This window comes from Pseudoliparis swirei, chromosome 19, assembly GCF_029220125.1.
Source record: "Pseudoliparis swirei isolate HS2019 ecotype Mariana Trench chromosome 19, NWPU_hadal_v1, whole genome shotgun sequence".
NCBI classification, from domain to species: Eukaryota; Metazoa; Chordata; class Actinopteri; order Perciformes; family Liparidae; genus Pseudoliparis; species Pseudoliparis swirei.
The window spans coordinates 17,379,882-17,406,058 of record NC_079406.1 but is presented as its reverse complement, the minus strand read 5'-3'; the positions used below and the strand labels follow the sequence as shown (position 1 = coordinate 17,406,058).

Here is a 26,177-nt window from a genome sequence, read left to right as displayed (position 1 = left end):
GGCAACAGTCCACTGACATGTGTGTGTGCATTTATATTTTGTCCATTCGATTGCTACTCTGACTTAAAGTGAGACGATATCCTCTGAAACCGGTTTGCTGAATATGTTAATAGGCATTTATAAACAGACTTGTCAAAGCTAAACTGACTTGTTACTACTAACAGTTCTGTTCTTTTCAAGTGTCCCGTTAGCCGCGCCATGCCTGAAGCTAACAGGTCACATGTTGCAAGAAGTTTTTGATGAGTATTCAGTTTAATGTTTGCTGCAAAACACCTTGTTCAATTATCTGAAGTTTTGTGTGGCGATGACATCTGTGCAAACTTAAAGATGCTGATGTTCTAGTTTAACCCACTTGTTCTTAAGGAAAACAATCAAACTAATGGGTTGAAATGTACAGCTTAATTAAATGTTTTATGCAAAATAATTTCCTTTAACAGCTGGGATTTGTATGTATTACTCATGGGAGTTTATCATTTGGGGACTTTTTTAAGCTATAGATGTGCTCTAGTGAGTACAGAATCAATTACATTTGTAGATTTTGGTCTTTATGGTATTCTTTGACGGACAGGCTTATTTAAGGAAGGTTACAAAAATGAATGATAGAAAATTCAGTCAAACGTCTTTATTTTCCGAGTCAGCTTTATTTTAAGTATATTCTTGGAGATTATGCGGACATAACTGTCATCTATATATTTTAACTTATAAAAAAAAAAAGGAGTCACAAAATCAGGAAGATCGTGTGGCTTAAATTTAAGGCCTTTTCAAGAAGATCTTGTCTGGTACTTTGCTTTGTAAAGATCAGGTTAAAATGAAACAATTTGGTTTTGAATAACTTTTATAAATGTGTTGTCGACAACATGATGCAGTATCCATCACAAGCCAGCTATCTTCACTTTGTTCTTGAGTAAGTAAAAGTCCATCTCATTGCACAAAAAACAAATTATATCGGGCCCAGAATGGGCCTCATTCAGTGAGTTCTAACTGTTTATCGCTGTAAACTTCTTAAGAGTATATAGAAACGATCTTAAAGCAGCCTTGAGCTACATTTCTCTGCTGTAGTTCAGTTAGCTGACTTGAGTGATACTACGAGGTGGTGGCTCTGTTCCCGGGTCCGTCTGTGTCTGCTGTGTCTGCTGTTGATGAAGCGGTGAGGTAGGCTCACGGAGCAGATCCTCCTGATCTTACTTTTTGGCAACAACCAGCACAGCTGAAGGCACCAAACCTAAAAGCGGAAAGGAAAGTCACAAAATGAGGTTTTAGGTCCACACAGAAGCTGGACCACGGACGCAGCTAACGAAGTTAAATAATGTCTACGACAGGGAGTGTGCTCTAGACGCAAATGTAGTTCCAGCGCTCACCCAGTTCTTTGAGGGGCTTCTCCATGTCCAGTTCGGTGTAGACTTGGCGGGGGTAGGGCGACAGCAGTGTGAAGTCTTGACCCTCGGGTGTGTTGCCGTTCACCTGCACGTAGACGCGCACTGCCGCCAGCGGCTCCTGGGACTTGAAGACTGCGGTGATGGTTGAGCCGTCCAGCAGACGTACCTTTACCGAGCGGGAGCAGAAAGAGAAAGGTTGGGCAGTGGATATGGGAGGTTAGTTTCTTCTCCCATCTTTCAATTTGAACATTTCATGCCAAAGAAATGTGTAACATTAAAATAACAAACCAATATTTTAAATTAAATCCAAACTAGTTATGATTCCTGATAATGTTTTGTGTTTGAATGGATGACGTCTCCAGTGAGATTCATTTGTGTGCGTTCATCCTACTCCTGTGACTGAAGGCGTTACCTGTATCCTGGACTCGTCATACTCCTTCTTGGTGGGGGGAGGGCCGTGACTGGTGGGTGACGAGGGGCTGGGCTGGGCCGGTTGAGACGGTGCTGCGGTGCTCGTGAGTACACTGGCTCCAAACTAAACGAGGACAAAAATGATGATTTGTTATTGGTTCAAATAGGCGTGGTCAAAAGGAATACATAGGGAGTGACAGGAAAATAGGAGAACTGACATATGACAAGTGACGAGATGACCATGGGCGGGGTTACCTTTAGTGCTCTCTCCTCTCGGTCTCGTGCAATCTTGTCTTTAACCCTTTGCCTGACAGGAATAAAGAAGGGAGCATGAATAGTTTTCTTACTTTGACAGTTGTAAAGTTTGCTGACTTAAAGGCAACATGTCTGTTCAAGTACTTGTGACTCATGTCACTCATTCCTGGTCTTAGCTTGCATCAGCTGCATTTGGTAATTAACTTTATTTTGCTTATCTGCAGAGGGAAGTCAAGTAAATTTGAAAATATGCAGTGTGGAAACATCTTTGAGTGGAAACAGCTTTGGATATTAAGGAACTGCATTATTTCATCTCTGATCAGACATGACAATTGATCCATGAAAAGTTATTACTACTTAAGGCAACTATATAATAATTATACCATACCTTGCCATTTTGTCCTCCATCTTCTCTTTCATGCGCTTATCAGTAAGCTTTTTCATATCATCATCCTGCAGCTTTTGGCGAATATGCTGCATCTCTTGGCCCTGTTTCCGCCGCTGCTTCTCCCGCTCCATCTCTTCTACCCGCTCTCGCTCTCGCCTCTCCGCCTGCTTCACCCGCATCAGCTCCTCTAGCCTGAAAAACAGATATTTGCCTTTGTATGTATATATATATATATATATATAACTTTTATGTAAGGAGAAGACCCTGTGAGTTAGGCACACAGTACTGGAGGTATTGTATCAATAATGTGAACTCTGACCTTCTCACTTGGTCAAGTTTCTCCTCCTCCGACATTGGCATCCTTGCACTTGTGTCATCATCCTCACAGCTGCCTTTTCCACCTGCTGTCCCTGAAGCCAAAACACATGAGAAAGCGATATGTATTGTGTTGAAATATCTTACTGTAACAAAAATGCTTGCTGAAAAAAGGTCAACCTAAGTTACACACCATTAGGTGTGTAACTTAAACACTCAATGAGGATAAAGAAAACATCAATCACAAAACACTAAGTGAACGGACCAATTAAATCTCCTTGGTGGCGGTGATGTCACTAAGAGAAAGTAAAAACTGAAGAAAATCACATCATGTTCAGCGTAAATTAACAGCGACACCAACTTAATTTACTATAGCTAATTTGGAGTTTATAACTTGTTTATAAATGCTAACTATAAGACATCCTGTCATATTATAGCAGAATATCAATATGTGTCCTGTTGTATGTGTGTGTATAATATATATATTAGGGCTGTCAGCGTTAACGCGTTAATCTATGCGATTAATTTGGCCGCGTTAACGCACTAAAATATTTTAACGCAATTAACGCAACTTTGTTTACTTCCGGTGTTCGTTGAAGTTTTTACACTCAAACCGAGTGTCAAACCGCGGCAGTACGGTTTAACACTGTTTCCGTTTTTAAAACAATTATTTTCCCGCGAAAATAAGAAGCAGAAATCAGTTTAAACTCGTGGATGAATCAGTCGGGGTTCCTCCACCGCTCCTTCCTCCCGTCTCCCCCTCTGATACACAGAGGAACGAAAGGGCGACGTGTCGGGTGACGCGGCGCGGAAAGAACTCGTCACACGAAACCTTCAACGTGATTGGTCAATCCGTTTGTCTGTCAACATTTTGGGAAAAGAACAACCAATGAACACTCAATAAATCATAAAGGACCTCCCACCTCACGGCGAGGCTCTATAGCAGCCTGTCAGTCAGAGAGCAGAGAACACGGCACCAGGACACCTGAGCCTCATTGAATAGAGCTGAGATTGTTCTGGAATGTTTGATGTAGAACACGTGGGTACGCGTCATATGCAAACGCCTTTAAAAGGTGAATTTAAATTTTTTTGTAAAATGGAGAAAATGCCCCCAGCCTCCAGAGGGTGAACGTGACATATTTGAATGTCAGTCAGTTACCAAGGCCACTGGTTCTGCTGTTGTTCAGTGTTAAAGATGACAGGACCAATGGGGTCTCAATATAGGCCTACTTCTTTTTTTTTACTAATCTGATGTTTCACTGAAGAAACAATTTATCATCCACAATATTAAATACCTCGCTGGCACTTTATAGGTAGGAGCCTCTTTGAAACACAGCTCTGTGTGAAGTTTGGTCTTTAAAAAGAATGAACTTTTAACTTTTAATTTCAAAATGTGCGATTAATTAGTTTTTTTTTTTTAATCGATTGACAGCCCTAATATATATATAAGAAAATTAATATATCCTATCCCCATAAACAGTTTATATGTCTGTTTTCGTCTAATTGTTTGAATAAAATGATATTGTCATATCCCTCTCCATCTTGGAGAGGGATCCTCCTCTGTTGCTCTCCTGAAGGTTTCTTCCCGATTTTTTCCCCCTGAAGGGTTATTTGGTTGTTTTTCCTGATCCGATGTGAGGTTCTGGGACAGGGATGTCTATGTGTACAGATTGTAAAGCACTCAAAGACACATTGTTAATTTGTGAAAATGGGCTATACAAATAAACTGAATAGAATTGAATATTGGACATCACTAAATGACTTTTATGGTGGCGTCTAGGACCTTCAGCGGTGTCGGCTAGTGCCGGCTGCTCCGTGGTCGACTGGCTGTCTGCTTCTCCTCCCAGGACATTCCCAACAGGCGGCACGAAGGGCTCATCAATGTCTGGGTCGTTCTCATGCCCCATCAGCCTGAGGAAGCACATCACACAGGAAAGATGAGGGCTGCTTACTTTGTTCATGACGAAAAATCTGATTATAACAGGGAATCAGTAGCACAGGTAGGTTTTAGAGACTGTGTGTGTGTGTGTGTGTGTGTGTGTGTGTGTGTGTGTGTGTGTGTGTGTGTGTGTGTGTGTGTGTGTGTGTGTGTGTGTGTGTGTGTGTGTGTGTGTGTGTGTGTGTGTGTGTGTGTGTGTGTGTGTGTGTGTGTGTGTGTGTGTGTGTGTGTGTGTGTGTGTGTGTGTGTGTGTGTGTGTGTGTGTGTGTGTGTGTGTGTGTGTGTGTGTGTGTGTGTGTGTGTGTGTGTGTGTGTGTGTGTGTGTGTGTGTGTGTGTGTGTGTGTGTGTGTGTGTGTGTGTGTCACCAGTCCATGGCTTGTTCTATTCCCTGGTTTCCTGTGCTGGCAACCGCCTTTTCCCTGAAAGGCATGAGATAAAAGACAGACAGGTTCACTCTATGTTACACGTTGTACTTTGTCTCGGAACGACATGACGCAGGATGTATTTTGATAGTTGGTGTCGCTCACGCTCTATTTCTTTCAAAGCCCATCTCCAGCAGGCTCTCTATTGTTGTTAGCTCTGCCATCTTGACCTGGAACACATTGTACACACACTAATAGTTAGAATAGATAGGAATAATACGTAATGATAACCAGAGTAATGTGAAACGAGTACTGTGACGTCAGGGAAAGTTAATGTCATATTCGTAATACAATGGCGACGTTAATGTCGCTCCTTCACACAGCACTGAGCTAAAGGAACGTCTTTAGCGAGCTAGTCAAGTTTAATGTGCCCTGTAACCTACTCTTTATTAGCAGCAAACCGCAGCAGCGTAACCACGTGTCTAAATGGAAATTAATGAATCGACCGTTAATGTGCCGTTTTGCTGCGCGCTACAGTTAGCATTAATGTGGCTAATCGCGAGAGCGAGCCGAGAAGCCTCGCTGGATAGCTCGATTAAAAACAACCAGGAACTCTCACAAGCTCTCCGTCACTTCAGCCATTAATGTTTGCTTGTAAGTAACACGTAAAGGCACATATACATCTAATTGTATATTCTACAGAGGCAATATCAGGTAATATATTAATGAAGACAACGTTAGTTAGCTACTCACACATCAGGCAACAGCGCTTCGACAGTACGGAAACTCACATACATCAAACTGAACCGAACGCGAAAAGCGAAAGAATGTGAAATGCTCTCTGGGGCTATTTCAGATATGTGCTTATAATGTATACGCATGATAATGTATCTGACACCAACCATTAATCTATAATAATGGTTAATAATAATAATAATCTCTACCCCATGTATTATTTGTGTTAGTTGGTGAAGGCTAATGGAAAAGACAGTCAGTTTACAAAGAAGAGAAACATTGTCTTTATGTGTATCATTTCTTTAAAAGTCCAGTGGACTTGAAATGCTTCATTCAACACACACAGGTATTTACAACTAGAATGTTAAAATAAATCTTCTGGCTCGAATGAAACCACTGCTTTGGATAAATGTTTTTTTTTAGATTTCTGTTTTTTTGATTTAATCAATTCATTCATGATAATTGCATCTGCTGCACATGAGGTAGAGAAAATATCTATGTAGCTTTTGGATAATATGTGCGAAGAGGCCGGAAGAAAACAGGGAATGAAGAGGCCTTAGGCCTTAGGTTAGGGTGAGGAGGTGCATTTGAAGTGCTTAAGGGCCTGATGGTGTTTCCTATTGGCTGCTCTCCACCTTGTATGCTTTTGTCCCATCTTCTTGTCCGTAGGTGTTCAAACAGAATGCAATTTGCTGACTTATATGGGAAGGTTGAGTCTGTTACATATTTACAGTGAGTGTAATGATTCATTTTTTCTCTCCCCCATGCAGTCTTAAGCAGCCCTCATTGACAAGTCTGCCATTACTTAGAGACAGACTTCTGCCGCCGTCTACTTGTTTCTATCTGTCTTTTCTCATCCCTCTAAAGCTCACCTACTTACTGTTTTGACTCCATTTATTTGTTTGCTTTTCCTCACACTTTTTGTTCCCCACTTTTCTGACTTTTCTCTCTTTTATTAATTAAAATGAATGACTGAAATACGCCTCAATTGCGGTTATGACTTGGTGAGTATGAACTTTTTATGTATATTTAAATGTGGCTATATAACTGAAAATTAGTAATCAAAGAGTATAGTTTTTTTAATCATATATTATTCACTGGATAGGACAAAGGCAGTTTTAGTTTGAATTTACACCAAACTATCATGTAATTTTGAATTGATTAGATATCAACTGTGCATTAACTGGGCAAGCAACTTGAGCAACCTGTCACTGGAAGTGCATTCATTTGACTTGATCAGTTAGACGTCAATCAAAGATCATCCAGCAAACAGTCTTGCCGTCTCATTTGGTGAAATGGCTATAAAGATATCAAAATAGTTGTTGAGGAAATCCATAAAATGAGTGAAAACGGAATTAAACTCCAAATGATTCCTGATGGAATTATTGTTTGCCTGCCAACACACATGCAATCGTTCTTAAAATCTTTAGAATGTTTCACATTTAATTTCTGTAAGAGTGGGTCTTTCTGTTATATCTGTACATTAACCATAACTACTGCTTACAACATAAACCTTGAATGTATTCAGGATAGAAAGGTATCTTTGTAGATGAGTTAACCTGACTCTTGTGGAAGGGGTCTTTAGTGTTGAGTCAACCCTGCATCACATACGCCATGTTTAAAATGTTCTAAAACTTGATTTCCTGTCCCAATTCTGACCAGATCAGACTCTCCGTCCAGACTTCCTCACTGTTAATTTGAGTGCTGAGATTTTCTGAATGCATAATTCAAACTTTCATAGTGGAATTATCTAGTAATATATATACACTAGCTGAGTGGACAAAGTTGAAGGTCGTGATGAAGGTCTCTTCGGTCTACTTTTTAAATTGCTTTATGGCCCTGTTTTTCACTGAAGGCGAGGGTTAAGGGTCAATGCTCAGTCGGGATAAGTTAAGATAGACTCTGGTAAACTATAGGAGATGTGGAAATGATACACAAAGGAAATGATACACACTCATGTTTACTACTTGAGTTCAAAGTCATATCAATGCCTGTGTGTAAAAGATTAATTGTAATGGTCTAAAGTCTCCCGTCGGACTCAAATCACACTTTTATTGAATGAATGACCCGCATTTTATTGGTCTCATAATATGTTTCTTAAAAGCGGTAAAAACCAACATCAGGAGATGTAAGACGATGGTGGATGATATTTTATTAACTTTTTATTAGGTGTGGGTGGTACTATCACATGAGGGCTCAGATAAAATTGCAGTAAAATGATTTGATTGAATGTGGCACAACCAGAAGAGGGCAGAATTATGTTGCATGTGTAACACTTTTACGACTCTGGTGGCTAGCAGTTACAATGTCAGAGGCAAGAGGAGCATGGACAAGTTTTTTACAATCACACTTATATTTTCAAACTCTTGGTGTAACCTCCATCTATTTCCACCACCACATTCTCATGGTCTTCACGCGCTGCCAGCTGTGCTGATTCAGTGGGTCTCACCAGCTGTAACAGCATCTCCATATGGAACAACTCTGGCATCCAGTGGAGCTGCTGTTATCTGTGGTGGGACACCTCTCGTCATCGAGAATCTCCATAACATGCAGTTCACACAGTTAAATAAAAAAAAATATTGTTTGTGCACAGTAATACCTTCCTTTTGCTGTTTTAACAAAATGTGTCATTTGTATATGCTTATTTCTGTGCATGTTGCTTTTTGCAATACAATTAAACTGATCCTTTAAATCCTCTATGGCTGTCTTTCTGTTTCTGTATTGTTCTGTTACAGAGAAAACATAAAGATGACATTGACACCTCACTTTATCTTTATATACTCTCGATATATATTGTGTGTGTGTATATGACTTTACCAAATTAAACTTACTTACTGACATAACACCAAAGTATAAATTATCTTTTCAGTTTCAATGTTCTAATATATAAAACATTTTTGTTGTAATGTCTTGTGCAAGAAGCTTAGAAGTTTCTAACATTACATACAGAAACAAGAGAAGAAGAAAAAACACATGATATTATATATCTTTATGTCAAAACATATTACATATAAATCTGAAAATTTAAACATACAAGTCTGTATTATTGACATAATAGCATAGGTTACTGGAATATAACTATCTTTTTAGTTTTAATGTTAAGAGTGGTGTGAGTGCCTCATGTGGGAGTGGACGACGCCATCATCTACCTGCTGCAACGAGCTCAGTCGCACCTGGATGGAACCGGTGTCTCTGTGAGAGTCACTTTCTTTGACTTCTCCAGTGCATTTAACACCATCCAGCCACTGCTGCTGGGTGAGAAGCTGCGGGTGGTCGGTGTGGACGCGTCCACCATCTCCTGGATCACTGACTACCTCACAGGCAGACCACAGTTTGTCAGAATGGGGCGTGTGCTGTCTGGAACGGTGGTCAGTGATGTTGGAGCCCCACAGGAACTGTTCTGTCTCCCTTCCTCTTCACCCTGTACACCAGTGACTTCCAGTACAACACGGAGTCATGCCATCTGCAGAAGTACTCTGATGATTCTGCAGTGGTCGGGTGTATTAGGGATGGACGGGAGGAGGAGTACAGGGCAGTGGTGAGTGACTTTGTAAAGTGGGCGATGAGAACCACCTGCGGCTGAACGTGGCCAAGACCAGAGAGATGGTGGTGGACTTCAGGAGGAAGGCGACAGCTCCTCCACCTCTGAGTGTCCTGGGAGTGGACGTGGACATGGTGGAGGAGTACAAGTACCTGGGCGTCTCCATCGACAGCCGACTGAACTGGAAGGCCAACATCAACGCTGTGTACAAGAAGGGGATGAGTCGACTCTTTTTCCTGAGAAAGCTTCGATCCTTCAACGTGTGCAGCAAGATGCTGGAGTTATTCTACCAGTCGATTGTCGCCAGTGTGCTGCACTTTGCCATTGTCTGCTGGGGGAGCAGCATCGAGCCGTGACACCAGCCGTCTTAACAAACTGGTTAGGAAGGCTGGCTCCATCATCGGCTGCCAGCTGGAGCACCTGGAACAGGTGGTGGAGAGGAGGACGTTGAAGAAACTTGTGTCCATATTGGACAACCCGGACCACCCTCTCCACCACCTCCTACAGGGACAGAGGAGGACTTTCTCCAGACGTCTCCTCACGCTCCGCTGCCACAAGGACGGATACAGGAGAACATTCCTGCCGACGGCTATGAGGCTCTATAACAAATCACCTCTTGCCAGATCATAGTGCAATCACTGAATACTTACACTATGTTGATCTGCACTTCACACATCTCATTTGTTTGCACTACACACATACACACATTTCATTTCATTTGCTCTGCACTCATACACACACTTTGCTTTTTGCACTCTGTCTATATTTAATATTTTTTTATTTGATTTGTCAGTGTTGTTGTGTGTTGTGTATGCATGTGTGTTGTATATTTACATATATATTTTGTTTTGTATTTTACTTTTATCTTACTTGTATACTTCTATATCTTTCATCCCTGTTTCTTATATTTTGCGTTTTGTTTTTTATTCTTGTGTGTTGCTGCTACTGTCACGACAAATTTCCCCTTGGGGATTAATAAAGTATATATCTATCTATCTATCTATCATAAGAGGATTTTTAGTTGATATTTGAATGAAATACTGCTTTTATAACAGGTACATTACAGAGCTTTATTCCATTCATGTCTGCAACACAAAGGGACAGATCAAAGTCTAACTAAAAATAGTTTTGGGACACTAAATTAAAAACGGAGCATACAACTGAAAATACACATTACACAGTCGGAAAAACAAAACATAAAATACATGAAGATATCATTGTGACTACATCTGAGTGCAATTAGATATAACTATTTGAAATGATGGGCCAGACTGTATCCAGTCAAAATGAAACTTTACTTGTTCAAGTATAAAAAAAGAAGGACAAGTTACTGGAAGTTTTACTGATATGGATGAATAAATGCTTCATTTGAGGGTCCAAAGGATATAGGTCAAGACATAGTATATCAGATACAAACTTAACATGAAATGCTATCATACTGAAACAATGGCACCATATTTAATATAACAAATGTTTGCAGCATTTTATGTATGGGTTGTGCAATTTAAATATATATTCTTATTTATAAGAATATATATAATAACAAAAACAACAATTATAATATTATTAATGATTATTATTGTTATTAATAACATATCGTTTATATAGGATTTAATTATATTTTTAATATCAGAGTAGAAAAAAGTATTTGTGAGAGCATGTTTGGGACAAAACCTTACATTTATATATAATTAATTTCCCTACTATCGAGGGGTAAATTCATGTTGACGAAAGTATAAACCTTTCTGCAGCTTAAGACAATAACTCCCAAACTGGGAAAAAAGTGAATCATTGTGACCCTTTGAATGTGACTAAAATTACAAATAAAGACACAGCTGATCAATTGTGGAAGATTATGAGCACAAACCTATAATAATCACTGGACTGGCGTTCATCGTTGACGCTTTTATTGTGAAATACGTGTACTTCCGGTATCTGCGTACCAGCTTTCTTTATAGGTGTTCACTGACTGACAGCCGGTTGCTAAGCCAGTTAGCCAACTGCTAAACGGAGTTATCAAGGTTGAACGGCCACAGTTCTGTTGTATTAGACGACACCAGGCTTCCTATAGCTACACATTTATGGTAGAGTGTAGTTGCCTGTCTTACGTGAGCCAACATCAGCTGAAATAGGGTCCTCCCTGAATGACTGGCTAGCTAGCAGGAGGGAGGGGAACAAACTTCCAAGACCTCGCCCAGCCGTCGCTTCATTCCAACAGGCAGCGAGCTACTCTTTTGAGCGGAGAGAGGGCTCCCCCACCACCTAACCAGATAATTATCCAACTGGAGACGGACACGGCTGTGTCAACGACGGGCAGAAATCAGTCATGTTCAGAAAGAACACGAAGAAGGACCCGGAGATGTTTCAGAACGTGTCGGAGGGGCTGCGACGTCTCTACCGGACCAAGCTGTTCCCTCTGGAGGACACGTATCTGTTCCACGACTTCCACTCCCCTGCGCTCGAGGATGCCGACTTCGACAACAAACCCATGGTGCTGCTGGTGGGTCAGTACTCCACCGGGAAGACCACCTTCATCCGGCACCTCATGGAGCAGGACTTCCCCGGTATGCGGATTGGCCCCGAGCCGACAACGGACTCGTTCATCGCGGTGATGCACGGCGAACAGGAGGGGGTGATCCCCGGTAACGCGCTGGTGGTCGACCCCAAGAAGCCCTTCCGCAAACTCAACGCCTTCGGCAACGCTTTTCTGAACAGGTAACGTTAAAGCCGGACCACATTGAAAAGTTTATACGGAGCAATGTGAAGTATGTAATACACTTGGATTATAGAGTTCGAGCCCTACAGTTATTTTTTAATGAGGGATTGCAATTAATGTAATGTCAATACAGCTGTGTGTTAAGAGCCACGTCACAGCGCGTCACCCGTGGTTTAAATGCCCCCTTACGTGTCCTTACATGTACCTCCACACATGTAAAAGCATAGTGTTGTTTCACAATGTTCTCAGCAGACGGTGTGAGAGATTCACCTTTTTCATTATCATCCCAAGTGAGGGTTTTTAGTGTCGATAGCTATGTGGAAGTGCCAGTCTGTATAGAGCAAAGCAAATGACAGGAAGGTGCTTTTCAACACCTGATCCCATTTACTAGGAAGTCCTTTCACTTTGGATCAAATCCTGCCAGTTGACATTGCACCTTGCCCTTCTCCAGGCACTCCTGACTGAAAGCAGCTGGTAGAGCCTCTGGTGAGGGAGCTTTCCCCCCTAATGTCTAAGCCTGGCCCCTTGAACAGAGAAATAGTTTCAAGTGTTGCTAGGCAATGAGATGACCTTGTTCTGCCCTCGGATGTAGGTGCTATACGTTTCAAACCTCAAATAAAAATATACACTTTTATTAATCCCAAGGGGAAATTAGTTCTCTGCATTTAACCCATCCTTAGTTATTAAGGAGCAGTGGGCTGCAGTGATGCGCCCGGGAAGCAACTGGGGGTTCAGTGCCTTGCTCAAGGACACTTCGACTTGCAACTAATGGGGAGAGCGGGGATCGAACCCACAACCTTAAGTGTTACTTCATCAATAGAAGCCGACAAGTCAACTCCCTAATTCGATAACGGTGTGTAGATGACATCTTATCACAAAGGTTTAAAGGTGTTTAGAGTGTCTATCTTCTGACACTGTTGTTTCATTCAGTCCGCAGGTGTTTCACTGACATTGAGCTCATTGGAGTTTGATCCACATGGCGGATGATCCAGAGGTTTTGAGGAAAGTGCCAGAGCACTTACCAAAGTGTTATGAATTACAGTGGCCTAGTATTCAGCCTGATTCCAAAATCTGATGTAGAAATGGCCACATGGAAAAAAACTCATGACTCGCATGAAGTATTGCACAGGTGGGGCTTTCACTAATGAGTACAAGATAAAATGGCAGAAATTTGGAAATGATACAAAACTTCTAAATAAAAGTGAAACAAACGAGTAGTATCGAGAGAACCCAGAGGGCAAGGTGAGTCTGCACAATCCGAGTACTATGAGTCAGAGCAAGTGTTACGATGTTTGGGGAAAACATCTTTATCCAATTTGTTGTAGGGGGGTTGTGTGATGGCTGACATCCAATGGATGATGGTGTCACATCCTGTAGAGGACGTGGGTATATCCCCTCTCTTCTTAGTGACGAGTGTGGTGGTGTCACCCTGCACAGGAAAAGCCAGACAAGCCGATGGCATGACTAACACACCAATTGACACTTTCCCAGTTAGGCCCATGTCATATTATCTATTGAGCTGGTAAATTAACTTTCTAGTCTTCTGACAACATGCAGATGTCAAGTCAATATTCACTCGTTCAGATGCATTACTATATTAATGGCAGAGGTTGCGGATCACTTCCCTCAATGGTGTGGAGTGTTTGCTTTATCGTGCATCAGTGCAAACTCAGAAAAGTGAAGTATTACATTTCAGATAACATTTCAAAAAAGAATGAGTGAGTGTTAAACCTCACGGGCCACGATTCACCCCTTTGGAGTTAATTACAGACTTGAGAGGAAACCAGATAAGATTGTGTCTAAACGAAGGCTCTTGGCCATCGGAGCATCATTTGTCAAGCTGCTGGCCGCACGCCTGCAATACCACAGGAATTGTGTCTCTTTGAATTCAGGTTTGAGTGGCCTTCGTTGGTTTGGGGAATGCTCCCATGATCTAAAATAATGTTTGTATGACAACAACCGGGGCGTGACCTGTTTGAACCGCTCTGTGAAAGTGTCGGCCGAATGCATATTGAATCGGTTGTAATGGCACCGAGCCCAGAGCTGCTCTCGTTAGGGGGGAAAGTCTGTCGAGATCCAGTCAAACATTTTGAACTTGGCTGCTTTGGGCTCAGACTGCCAGTTTTCCACTTTCCTTCTTGAGGAGGCCAACAGTATTTGGATTTGGCCTTCAGCTGTTTGTTGATTGAGTATTTTATTCATAGAAGTACCGGTAGATAGATATAGATGTTTTGGATCAGATGGTGTTAATTGACCGATTCGAGGTGGAGGAGAAAACGCCATGTCAGGAGCACTCAAGGCCTTGCTCAGCGGGATGGCGGCTCCCAGTGTTGCTCTCTAACCATAGTCATTCACTCTGCAGATTAGCCTTTAACTACCAGCCTTATATAGGATTTACCCCTCAATATAATCAGTTATTTATGAAGAGCGTAAACAGAAATCAGTCATGTGACCCACACACACGTACATTTTGTTCTTAGATTTGGCGAACCAAAAAGCGAGTAGCTGGAGTGCTCTACCTGCTCGGTAATGTTTGACTGCTTTCCCATCATTTCTATCTTGAACATCCTGGTTTCACAGAGTTCCCCGTTGCATGTGCACCAATTTGTACTAAATCCGAAATGATTTAAAGTTATTTTCAGTCGACATACCACCGCAGTCAGAAGGCCTCCGTGTGTTTGTTCTCTCTGTAAGCCGCTAGTCAGTAAAACCGAGTCAGCAAAGTTTAAGTTCCTCACTGGCCGACACTGTCCCGGTCCGTCCTGTCCTCACTCCTCACCGGGCCTTTTATTCCAGGACACTGACTCTGCACATTCCTCAGCTCGGGGTTGACACACACACAATCTAATGCTGCGTTCACACTGCATTTTCGCGGGAGTAGATCCCATGCAAAGGCAACACACGGACGCAAATGGATGCGAGTGATGCAAATTAAAGCGAAGCAAAAATAAATGTGAATCTTACTGGCTGCTGCTACTCTAGTAGCGCCGGAAGCGGCAGTTATCCAGACGTAGTCGGTGACATTCACCGAGCTGTATGTGCCTGCGGGTGATGTTGTGAACCCAAACACGACGGCGTTTGATGTTCCGAAGAAATAATCACTATTCCCACAAACGTCGGAACATCATACGCCCCTCCTGTTTGGGTTCATAAATAATATCACACGTAGGGCGAATTCTTCGCCAAAGTTGAAATATTTAATCTTGACGCGAATAGAGCGAAGCAAAAAATTCTCATTCGCCAAAGCTTAGAAAAATGTGCCCAACGCCGAGTTGCGATAGCCAATCAGCATTAAGATGCTCCGCCCGTCATCACTGACGTTGTGTCCTTGGTGAATCAAACTGGCTGTCGTCTGGGAAATTCACCGAGCTGTGCGTGCCTACGGGTGATGTTATGAACCCAAACACAAGGGCGTCAATGTTCAGACGCTTGTGGGATTTCCACAAGTATAAAGCAGAAATAGTGGTTATTTCTCCCATGGTGGTGGATGGCGGAAATGATAACTGTTTCCACGAAGTAAAGCCACGAATTAAGAGAATGACGTGAATAAACCACAAATTGTCGGGCGAGTAAACTCTAAGTAGTAAAGCGTTGCGAATATTTGGAACGCTTTTGCTATGAACGCAGCATTCTAAAGCACAAAACAAACAAATACACGTGAGGCGACACATGCATAGGGTGACTGTGGGTCAGTGGTTAGCAGGTCCGTCTTTCAATCAAGGGGTTGGCGGTTCAACTTCAAGCCTCGCCCTAGTCGATGTGTCCTTGAGCAAGACACTTAACCCTAGAACTGCTCCTTGTCTACGGTGTATGAATGTAACGTGATTGTAAGTCGCGTAATGTAATGTAGATATGATCTATACATATTTTATTCACACACATTTTAGAGGAAGGAAAAATGAAACAATTGTAAACACCCTGTCCACATCCCAAGTGCTCGCGGCAGCCGCCCTGTTTCCTCTTCCCTACGGGAAGTTGAGTTTTCAATGTGAGGGAAGGTCATTGGTCAGGAGGTGGGGCAAGAGAGGAAGACCCCCAATGACATGAGGCCTTCAAGCCAAGGTCACAGCCTCACAGAGAGGATGGGCTTCTCACCTTCGCAATACATAACTGAACAGCGAGGATCTCGGCTAGTTCAAGGCTCTGGGCCCCCGGGCCCGATGGGGTCCCCTGTGTCTGAGAATTCCAGTTTGAATTCATAGAGCATGTTTTCCTACTCGCTCTGTCTGGAAAATGTCGGCATAGATAGTTAAATGGAACCATGGGCCAAAATTCCAACTGGATATCCTACGCCATCAGCTGTGGGAGGCGATGGAAAACCTGCATGTTTGTTGTCTTTGGCAGTCGCTGTTATTGTAATGTCAGAGCTCGCATAGGATCTCTATGCGAGAAGCCCCTCTCATTTTTATTTGAGTTGTTCATTGTCCTTGGTTTTCCTTTTTCCTCCCTACGTGTGGTGTGGGATTGCCGTTAGGGTTTGTGGTGTGTGTGTGTGTGTGTGTCTGCCCTTAGTGTGGTTGAGGCAGGAATGTAAAAGCATGGTTCTCCCGGTCTTATGACCCGGTTCCTCTGAGCTCATGTTGTGAGTATCAGTTCAGATTGAGTAAAGGCCAGTAGAGCGAGAAGTAGTCCTCGGAGCTGCTTGGTGTCTTAACAATCCCTTTCTTTGTCCCGAGTGCGACAAAACCACTCATCCTATCATACTTTAGTGTGTATATCTGTGTGTTCATGTGTGTGTCCCTTTGCTTGCTTATTGTTGGAGAGCAACGCTCCCCTTTCAAGTTTCAACCCCAGTGTCCCAGCTTACAGGAGACCATTGTCAAGTGAAGTATGTTGTGTTGGTAATGACTATTCATAACCTTTTAATGTATTGTACCAGTGTTTCCCAAACATTCCTACATCAATGGCTACCTCCCACAAGCACCCTCCCCTCCCCCTCCACCACCTCCACACACACCGTGTGGAACATTTTAATCATGTGGTCCCATGTTATTTACAGATCCAGAGAGTTGACTTGAGCTGAAACTATTAATCAATTCATTTATTAGTCGACCAACAGCAAATTAATAGGCAACCATTTTGATAATCAACTCGTACTCCAAAAATAAAAAAAGCTAAAATGTCAGCGGTTTTAAATGTGCTGCTTTACTTTGTCTTATGTTACAAACTGAATTCACTGAATATCTTAGATTTTTTTCACAATTTACAGACCAAATGCTTCATTATAAATATAGAAATATGTCTAGGAAAGTAAATAAATAATTATATTACTGTTAGTTATAGCCCTAGTGTCGAAATAAAAAAACACCAGGCATCTAATTCGCTGTGTGTAAAGAGTCTGGTAGACCTATGACATGGGCCGACATGTGGACAACTTGAAGGACCGGTGGCAGCACCCTGAACTCAAACCTTTCCTCTGCTACTTTGTGTTCTCGCTGTGTGACGTTCCAACAAGGGTATTCCACTAATGTTAGTGCCAGAGAGCAAGAAGGTTGTTGCTGAAAAGCTCCAGAATAATGTTTGTTTAATGTCAAGCTTTTGTGTAAACACTCTCACCCACTGTTTGTGTTTCTCCCATCCTCCCTCCTCCTGTCTCATACTCTCCATCTCTATTTCTACTCTTTTACTTTATGTCCCCCCTCTGTTACCTGCACTGTCCCCTCTCTCATTCTTGTTCTTGGCAGGTTCATGTGTGCCCAGATGCCTAACGCCGTCCTGGAGAGCATCAGTATCATCGATACTCCTGGAATTCTGTCTGGGGAGAAGCAGAGGATAAGCAGAGGTGTGCTTGATGAACACACTCACACTTTACCCACTCGCTCATTCACTCAGTCACGAGCACCGTCACGGTTTAACAGAGCCACACCCTCTCTGCTCAAAACTTCTGAAATACTTTAAATGCATACATGCACAAGGAACCGACAGAAAGTCACGCGTTCAAATATGAAAAGGAAACGCGCTTTATCGACCTACATACTCTTCGTTTCTTTAAGTCTCGCCTTAGTATTTCTGTTCGCAGTCTAGCTCTTAGTCCGGTCAAACCTTTGTTTAACTCTCTGGTCAAATCGTCTTCAAACAGTTCATATAGAAGCGCCTGGCTGTAGCCAGAAGACGGCACAGAGCACTTTGAAGTTAACTTCCTGTCTCTGTACCTGTGGCTTTCTACAGCATCATCCTCTTCCACATGCTTCCCTCATTTTGGTTTTTCTTTCTGTTTCCAGATAGGCCTGTATCCAGTTTACATAAAAATATATAATGAGCGTAATAATCGAGAGCATTTCCTCTCTATTTGTCCTGTGCTGCATCATTTATCACTTTACCGCAGTCATTTCCCCATGCACTGTGGGAATAAATCAATGAATACTTTTATCCATTTGGCCACATGCTCCAACTACTCTGTGACCTTCACAAATCTTGCTACGTACAGTTTTACTTTTACTCTTGATGATCCTACAGAAGGCAGAAGATAACCGTACAGCTCAACACAACTTCTGCTTTTTCTACCTGATTTGAGCCCCTTTAAGAGGAAGCACACATTCAAGAGTTTTTTGTGTAATTGAGGGAAAGGATGTGGAGTCAAATGGCAAACAAAGCAGAGTTTCCCAAGACCCCCCCCCCCCCCCCCCTCTCACCACCACTCAGAGAGCATACACGGTCTGTAAATCTGCTTTTCATTATTGAGTCGTAGTTCCCACAAGACACAATAAGAAGGAAAGGAGAAGAATATCAAGATGTTAAACTAATTGACAGTAAATCAGCAACAAATTATTGAAGTAATTAATTCATCAATGTAGGGCCAAACATTATTTGGTTATAGCTTCTCCACATGAAGATTTGGTGCTTTTACTCTTTTATAAAATTATTAATTTAATATCTTTTTAATCCAAAGTACACTTCAAGCGATTTGAAGACATTACTTTGGTCTGTAAGACGTTTTTGGGGTATTTTTCACTGTTTTCTCAGATTTCATAGACAAAAAAAATTATGATTAGTTTTTCGTATGAATAAAAAGATTAAGGAGCAGACAAAGTCTCACACCTCTTAGCTCAGTTTTGTTTCTGCATACACACTCTGAAACAGAAAGACACACTGGCCACTAAAACACACAAACACCCACACATGTTATCCTCTTAATTGTTTCTATATAAACAGTAAACACAGATACGACACAAACATACCGTACTCACTGTGTCCTATATAAACAGCACTGATGGAGTTGTGCAGCTTAGGTCTTAGGCTTTGTGGTGTGTGTGTGTGTTGGTACAACCAGTACCAACACGCACACAGCAATATTCAGAAACAATGAAGTTGTGGTACCATATAATGCTTTTTATTATGTATTCATTTTTGATGAGGTCAGCATGTAAGTCGAAGCTTGTTCCGTAGTGAACCACAGAGTGACAAAAACTATAACGAAACTGTGATTTTGCAGAACTGCTTGGCGTCTTTCCCATATTCGTTGCTGATGACTTGACATGGATACTGACTCGTTTTAACACCATTCAGCCAGTTTAGCTGACATAAGAAATTTATTTGTCAGAATCTAATTTGAAACTTTTAGAATTTGTGGCCATAACATATCCCTGAACCTTTTTTTGTTTTAAGAAGTAGTAGTAGGCATTTTGAGAAACGCGTGTGTTCACTTTCATGCTCAGAGTTGGATCAGAATATATATATCCATATCTGTCCAAGATATATATATATATATATCCTTCTTCTTGGATTCCTTCCCAAACACACTCAGCATGTCTGTTATCAGAGAGCTGATAATATAGGCCTGGACCTAGACAGCATCAAGGAAACGGTACATATTTTCAGTGATTATTGAAACGAATGAATATATATACATGTCTGTCCACACTAGATATGAAGCTACTGAAACAGACAGTTGGCTTTGCTCCGCATTAAGGCTGGAAACGGGCTCAAATGTAACACAATTAAGTCAAAATAAAGCTCACAAATTAACATTTTCTATCCTGTTTGCTAACTATGTATAAAAACTGAAGTGTAGAAACTAGATTGTAAGTGCTTTAAAAATCCTTTATTCGATAAAACGGTCAATTAATTGATATGTTGATCGACACAAATGATAATTGATTGATCATTTAAGTATTTTTTGGTGACAACACTTTGATGGTGTCTGCCAGTCAGATTAGTTGCTTATCATTGTGAACTGAATATCTTTCAGACTTTCATACTATTTTGGGAGGATTTTCTTGCCCCTGTACAGAGCAACGCGAGCTGTTTCCCCCCAATCTCCACTCCTAATGCAGAGCTAAACTAACTAGCCTCTGGCTGTATCTTCAAAGATATCGACCATTAATTTTATGAAATTAAACCAGATTACAGCCCGATCTTTCCACTCTTCTTCTATCTGTCATTGATTGGCACATGATTATGAGTCTGTCTGATTTGTCACGGGTGGGTAACTATGTACGTCTGTACGCATGTTGTCCGTGATATAAGTAAGTCTAAACTTCAGCAGATGTCTCTGTTTGATTCCCTGACATGTGTTTAAAAACAGACTTGAGAGAGAATGAGCACTCCCACAGGGATCCTGGACTCTAAATATTCCCCTTTTAACCCCCTCTGCTTTCACAAGTCGTCATGGACACAAACGGGCCCATACTTGTTGTTGAAGGTCTTGTCCATTAATGTTGGACTTTTACATTCACTTGTTCTCTCTCTCTCTCTCCTGTTTTTATCTATCCATATCTAATTTGTTCTCTCTTTTGTATACATGTGCTCAGACACAGACAAAAGCCAGCGATGTTGGAATGCATGTGCAGCAGATCTACCGCTGATTGTGCAACAGCCCACAAGAGCTTTTAGAGCAACTGCATTCTTCTCTGATCAGATGACACACGGACGCTAATCAGAACCATAATTCTCTCTTCCTCACTCCCTCTTCTGCCCCTGGGGTCAAAGGAAAGCCTGTTTTATGTTTCTCAAACAACCAGGAAGGGTATAGTACATCGAGTTTCACTGACACTGCATAGTGTTGTATCTTAACACTTGAACTTCCTGTCTGTCTCAAATGTTTGCTGTCTTGCTTGATAACTTTTTTTTTAACATTACGATCAAGCTTGTTTCTTTTAAGACGCACGCACTGCTTTAACCTGCTTAAGACTTCATTTCATTCCTAATACATGCTGTATATTTTCCAAGTGGACTTCAAACTGTCATTACCTTCATACACCTTTCCTGCTGCCTTAGTAAAACTAGTTAATAGGTAACCTGGGAGAAAATTTTCTATTGAAGGCCCTTATCTAAACATTAGTGTTACACACAATGCATTGACCGATTTGGAGCAATTAGCTGTGTCAGGTTCAACTCTTGTATTTCTCCAAACCGGAATGTATTTAATGTGGCACCATAAAAAAAATTATAAAAATATAAGATCCATTTAAAGCTTTAAAAATCCTTTAGTACTCCAAATAACTGCCAACTATTTTAGGCAACAAAGTAACAGAGTAGTTGATATGACAGTGTGCTAAATCCTAATGCCACCTGTCCTCACTCGCCATCTGCTACAGTAATGGTATATACCGGTGTATATATATATTTTTAAACAGTGCAAGTCATAAGGGGGCACAACGGTGTCTATAGTCCCGTCTTTAACCAGCTGGTCTCTTCTACGCTCTCCCCAGGTTACGACTTCGCCGCAGTGCTGGAGTGGTTTGCAGAGCGCGTCGACCGCATCATCCTCCTGTTCGACGCTCACAAGCTGGACATCTCGGACGAGTTCTCCGAGGTCATCCGAGCGCTGAAGAACCACGAGGACAAAATGCGAGTGGTCCTGAACAAGGCGGACCAGATCAGCACCCAGCAGCTGATGAGGGTTTACGGAGCTCTCATGTGGTCTTTGGGAAAAATCATCAACACACCTGAGGTCAAAATAATGAATTTTTCCATTTGAGCTTTTGTGATCCACAGATTTATTTTAAAATGGATGTTTTGATCTCATTCGTTTTCACTTTTTATCTTATTTGGGTTTCTTTGCTCCTCTGGACAGAGGTCACTGGACTTTTTCAAGGAAACAGTCATTGAAAAGTGACAGATTTTAAGATTATACCAGCTCCTATTTTCAGTTTGTCATGATTAAAAAAAGAAAGAAGCTGACCCAGCTTGTACAATGATTTTTATCTGACTGCATCGTTAATGTTTGATCCAGGGCCATATTCATAAACCGATCCAAGAGGAACCTTTGGATTATTTTGAGAATCATTCATTGACTTTGAGAGTGTGTTTTACTGTGAAGCCTCTCTACAAGATGTGAAGCAGAGAACACACACATTTTAAAATTGCTTCACTCTCAACCTCATGGTCTTGTATTGCATTGCCACACATCCTGTATGTGGGTTTTAAATAGACACATGTATTTTTCAGTGTCATGGATGTCACTTGTTTCCTCTTGTGTGGGCAGTTACGTGTAACCTAATGTACAGCGGAGATTAATGGAGGTTAACTTGTGCTAACTTAATTCCAGGTGGTGCGTGTGTACATTGGGTCTTTCTGGGCCCAGCCCTTGTTGGTCCCAGACAACAGGAAGTTGTTTGAAGCAGAGGAGCAGGACCTGTTCTTGGACATCCAGTCGTTGCCACGTAACGCAGCTCTACGCAAACTCAATGACCTCATCAAACGAGCACGACTCGCCAAGGTCAGTAATAAGAAGACCAAGGCTGCGTGCCAACTCGAATACGTTTTCAAATGTATTTCAGAACGTACTGCACAAAACGTACTCTTGCGTGCAGCATGTATACATTTGGGATACTGTACACTACTTTATTACATTGTGCCTTGACCTTTGACCTTCGTGTTCATATATTCAATATTTATTATATCCGTACGTGAGCTGTCATCAGGCTGACATCTGTGCGCTGTTATCGGCTCAGTGGTTGTGACATATTTTGCTGCGCAAAGGATTGTGGGTCAGAATAGCCCAGAAAAACGTATACAAAATGTCAACGGATACATTCTGATGTGTTCGAAAGAAAATACTGAATTTGAAAAACTTTGTATACTTTTATACCATACTAAATCGTATGAGTATAGGAATGCATAACGTTTCTAAAAGTGTACAGGCATGCTAGTTAGCTACAGCAATGCTATTAGCTAAAGGTTCATTTCATGTGAATTCATCCAATAGTTCAGGTCAGAATCAACATGGTGGACAGACAGTTTTCATCTGTCTGATTCCCTGACGCATGTGTTTGACTTGAGAGAGAATGAGCACTCCCACAGGGACCTTGGACTTTAAAGCTAGGTGCTGGAGGGGGTAAAAAAAAAAACCTGATTAGGAAGTTGCATCTCGTTCTAAATCATTCTCACATTACTACGTCCAGCCCCACAAGACGGGGATTACACACAAACACTGTTTTATGCAACTTTTTTCGTGCTTTTAGTTTCTTAACTAACCAAAAGAAGAAGTGAGTACAATCCTATGTCTAAAGATTACGGTATGTTGATAAACCAGAAAGGAGGGATTATTTGTTACTTCTGCTTCCAGTCTATACGGATATTTTGTAAATTCACAACTTTAAAACCCCCCTAAGAAACGCATGACATACTTTTTTCCACACAAGGTTTGATTAACTAAATTAAATATTTTGAGAAATACTTACCCTTAAAATTGGATCTTATTCTTTTGCCCCATTGAAACATCCAGCATCTATAAATCGTTTTTAATTTAAGTTTAACTGCTGGACAAAAGATGTTTCATTCTTTAATCAGCCCTTCACTGTGTGTATGTTTGCTGTTGATTTCAAGTTTTCCACATACAGGACCATGATTGGCTTCCAGACTAGTTGTGATGTCACAAAATTGTACAAACGCGTGTTAAAATCAGATTCAAGGTGAATACAGAGAAATTGTCATCCTACAGCACATGAGTGTGAAACACTTCTAGTGTCAGATACTGCATATACAACATTCTTCGCAGCAAAGCTTACAATTAAAATATAAGCAAAACACATTTAAGTGGAGAGGGACGAGCATCAGAGCGTCTCTGACTTAGATGTTAATTCTGGGTCATATATATATATATATATATCTGTGGAGGGTCATTCATTTGTTTCAATAATCACTGAAAGTATGTACTGTTTCCTTGATGCTGTCTAGGTACAGGCCTATATTATCAGCTCTCTGAAAAAAGACATGCCGAGTGTGTTTGGGAAGGAATCCAAGAAGAAGGAGCTGATCGCCAACCTGGGAGAAATCTACCATAAGATTGAGAAGGAGCACCAGATCTCACCTGGAGATTTCCCCAACATTACCAAGATGCAGGTAGGATGAAAACAAATAATCTAGCCACCTACACAGCAGACTGATATACCATTGGATGTTATCCATAAAACCATGAACCTTTCAGACATGACACTGCTGTTCATTCTCAAAAACCAGAAGTCAACGTCCATGGTTTGGTCTTGTAACTTTGGTGGTTATTCTAATTCAAACAATAATCTTTTCCTTAACTTAATCAAGTGTTTCCCGGTCTATTCATAGACATTATCAAGTAGGTTGGTTGGAAAAATCAAACAGTTTCCTGTAAAGGAGGAAGTTTATTTTGAAAAGACTATTTGTGTAATGAGCGGAAGTATACACTTGTTTCTGGCTTTTGTAGGAAAACACCTCGTATGTTGGTCAGTGTTGAGTATCTGATGAAAACGCTTTTTTGACTCTACTTCTGGTGTGCTACATCGTGTTTTGAAACAAACGGATCGGAGTAGAACGACCTTCCAACCTTTATTCTCTTCACATCTTTGCCTTTCTTTGCCGGCCCTTTCCCTCCAGGATGGGCCAGGACGGGAATGAGATTTATTTTTCCTGGTTTGTCAGGAAATCCTGCTCCTTGTATACTTCACCCATTGGTAGCCATTGAAGACTGATCTATTTCTATCACCAATTCCTGTTTTCTCTCAACCCTCCATCCCTTCAGGACCAACTGAATGCCCAGGACTTCACTAAGTTCGCACCACTGAAGCCCAAGCTGCTGGAGGCTGTGGAGGACATGCTGTCCAACGACATCGCCCGTCTTATGGCCATGGTGCGCCAGGAAGAGGCCGCCATGCCCAGCCAGTCCGTCAAGGGTGGAGCCTTTGAGGGAACCATGAATGGACCCTTTGGTCATGGCTATGGAGAGGGTGCCAGCGAAGGCATCGATGAGCTGGAGTGGGTGGTGGGTCGTGATAAGCCGACATATGATGAGATCTTCTACACCCTTTCTCCCATCAATGGCAAAGTGTCCGGCGCTGCAGCCAAGAAGGAGATGCTGAAGTCCAAGCTGCCCAACACAGTCCTGGGGAAGATCTGGAAGCTAGCAGACGTGGATAGAGATGGCCTCCTCGACGACGACGAGTTCGCCCTGGCCAACCACCTGATCAAAGTGAAGCTGGAGGGCCACGAGCTGCCGCCCTCGCTCCCTGTACACCTGATTCCCCCGTCCAAACGCGGGTTACCCGTGGAGGACTAGAGGACTAGAGGAGCAGCCTGGAGACCAGCCATGGCAACACTTTGCGTCATGTTCAGGACTCTCCAGACAAAAGTCCAACCACAAGCAGGAACAGCATCGTCCTCCATCAAGCTGCGAGTCTCCAGGCTTCCTGACGCACCATGAGGAGGTATCGCTGTGATCTTTTCCACCAGAGAGAGACTGTCGGGGGGAGGGCCGCGGGAGGACAGGTCCATCGATGTGCATTAGGGAATAATATTTAGGTATCAGTTAGAAATCAATGAGGGGGGAGGGTGGGTACATGATCTTTTCATTTACCGATCAGTTCAGCATAAGATCATGAACTGAACTGATGGGTAGACGGAGTTTGCATGTTGGGGCTGAACATGGATTTATGCATCCTGTGTAAAAGATGTCTTCGAAGCATTCAGTCCATATTCTATGTTGATCCAAAGAAATAGTTTGTTTTCCATTTGGAGAGTGAAAAAGGAAATCAATCAAAACAGCCGTTGTTTTATCTATATTTTTGTATTTCCTGACTGTTAACTTTGACTCTTTCCAAATGCTTCCCTTTTTATTATTATGCCAGATAAATAAAAAGGATTACTGTACCATCTGACTCTTGATGATGTGGATTTTTATTGAATCTCCGATATACAACATAGATTACAGTTCAGCAGAAGAAAGT

The 26,177-nt window shown here is 41.8% G+C and overlaps 2 protein-coding genes across 3 annotated transcripts; one reads left to right on the top strand and one right to left on the bottom strand.

Annotated features, from left to right (window-relative positions):
- Window positions 1–607: 607 nt before the first annotated feature.
- Window positions 608–5,825, bottom strand: ubxn1 (UBX domain protein 1). 2 transcript variants are annotated; one of them, XM_056440009.1, is made up of 10 exons: window positions 5,801–5,825; window positions 5,213–5,277; window positions 5,051–5,104; window positions 4,529–4,656; window positions 2,750–2,831; window positions 2,431–2,622; window positions 2,043–2,094; window positions 1,789–1,911; window positions 1,359–1,542; window positions 608–1,222 (listed from the first exon to the last, which is right to left on the bottom strand). In XM_056440009.1, the coding sequence occupies exons 2-10, from the start codon at window positions 5,269–5,271 to the stop codon at window positions 1,182–1,184; spliced, it is 915 nt and encodes a 304-aa protein (XP_056295984.1). In that variant the 5' UTR covers window positions 5,272–5,277; window positions 5,801–5,825; the 3' UTR covers window positions 608–1,181. The 2 variants fall into 2 exon arrangements, with proteins under 2 accessions (XP_056295984.1, XP_056295983.1); XM_056440008.1 differs by having other exon boundaries at window positions 2,750–2,840; window positions 5,801–5,818.
- Window positions 5,826–11,302: 5,477 nt separating this feature from the next.
- Window positions 11,303–26,113, top strand: ehd1a (EH-domain containing 1a). Its single transcript, XM_056439471.1, has 6 exons — window positions 11,303–12,038; window positions 17,724–17,821; window positions 21,690–21,931; window positions 22,529–22,699; window positions 24,160–24,324; window positions 24,977–26,113. Exons 1-6 carry the CDS (start codon window positions 11,650–11,652, stop codon window positions 25,508–25,510), a joined length of 1,599 nt encoding a protein of 532 aa, XP_056295446.1. The 5' UTR covers window positions 11,303–11,649; the 3' UTR covers window positions 25,511–26,113.
- The last annotated feature ends 64 nt before the right edge of the window (window positions 26,114–26,177 follow it).

Bases quoted from the DNA above. Each gene is read 5' to 3' on its own strand.
- ehd1a (XM_056439471.1), top strand. From the start codon at position 11,650: ATGTTCAGAAAGAACACGAAGAAGGACCCGGAGATGTTTCAGAACGTG. The intron at 17,822-21,689 runs GTGTGCTTGATG...CGCTCTCCCCAG, and splicing joins GAAGCAGAGGATAAGCAGAG to GTTACGACTTCGCCGCAGTG. The intron at 22,700-24,159 runs GTCAGTAATAAG...GATGCTGTCTAG, and splicing joins AACGAGCACGACTCGCCAAG to GTACAGGCCTATATTATCAG.
- ubxn1 (XM_056440008.1), bottom strand. From the start codon at position 5,271: ATGGCAGAGCTAACAACAATAGAGAGCCTGCTGGAGATGGGCTTTGAA. The intron at 5,105-5,212 runs GTGAGCGACACC...CATGCCTTTCAG, and splicing joins GGCTTTGAAAGAAATAGAGC to GGAAAAGGCGGTTGCCAGCA. The intron at 2,623-2,749 runs GTCAGAGTTCAC...TCTGTTTTTCAG, and splicing joins AAACTTGACCAAGTGAGAAG to GCTAGAGGAGCTGATGCGGG.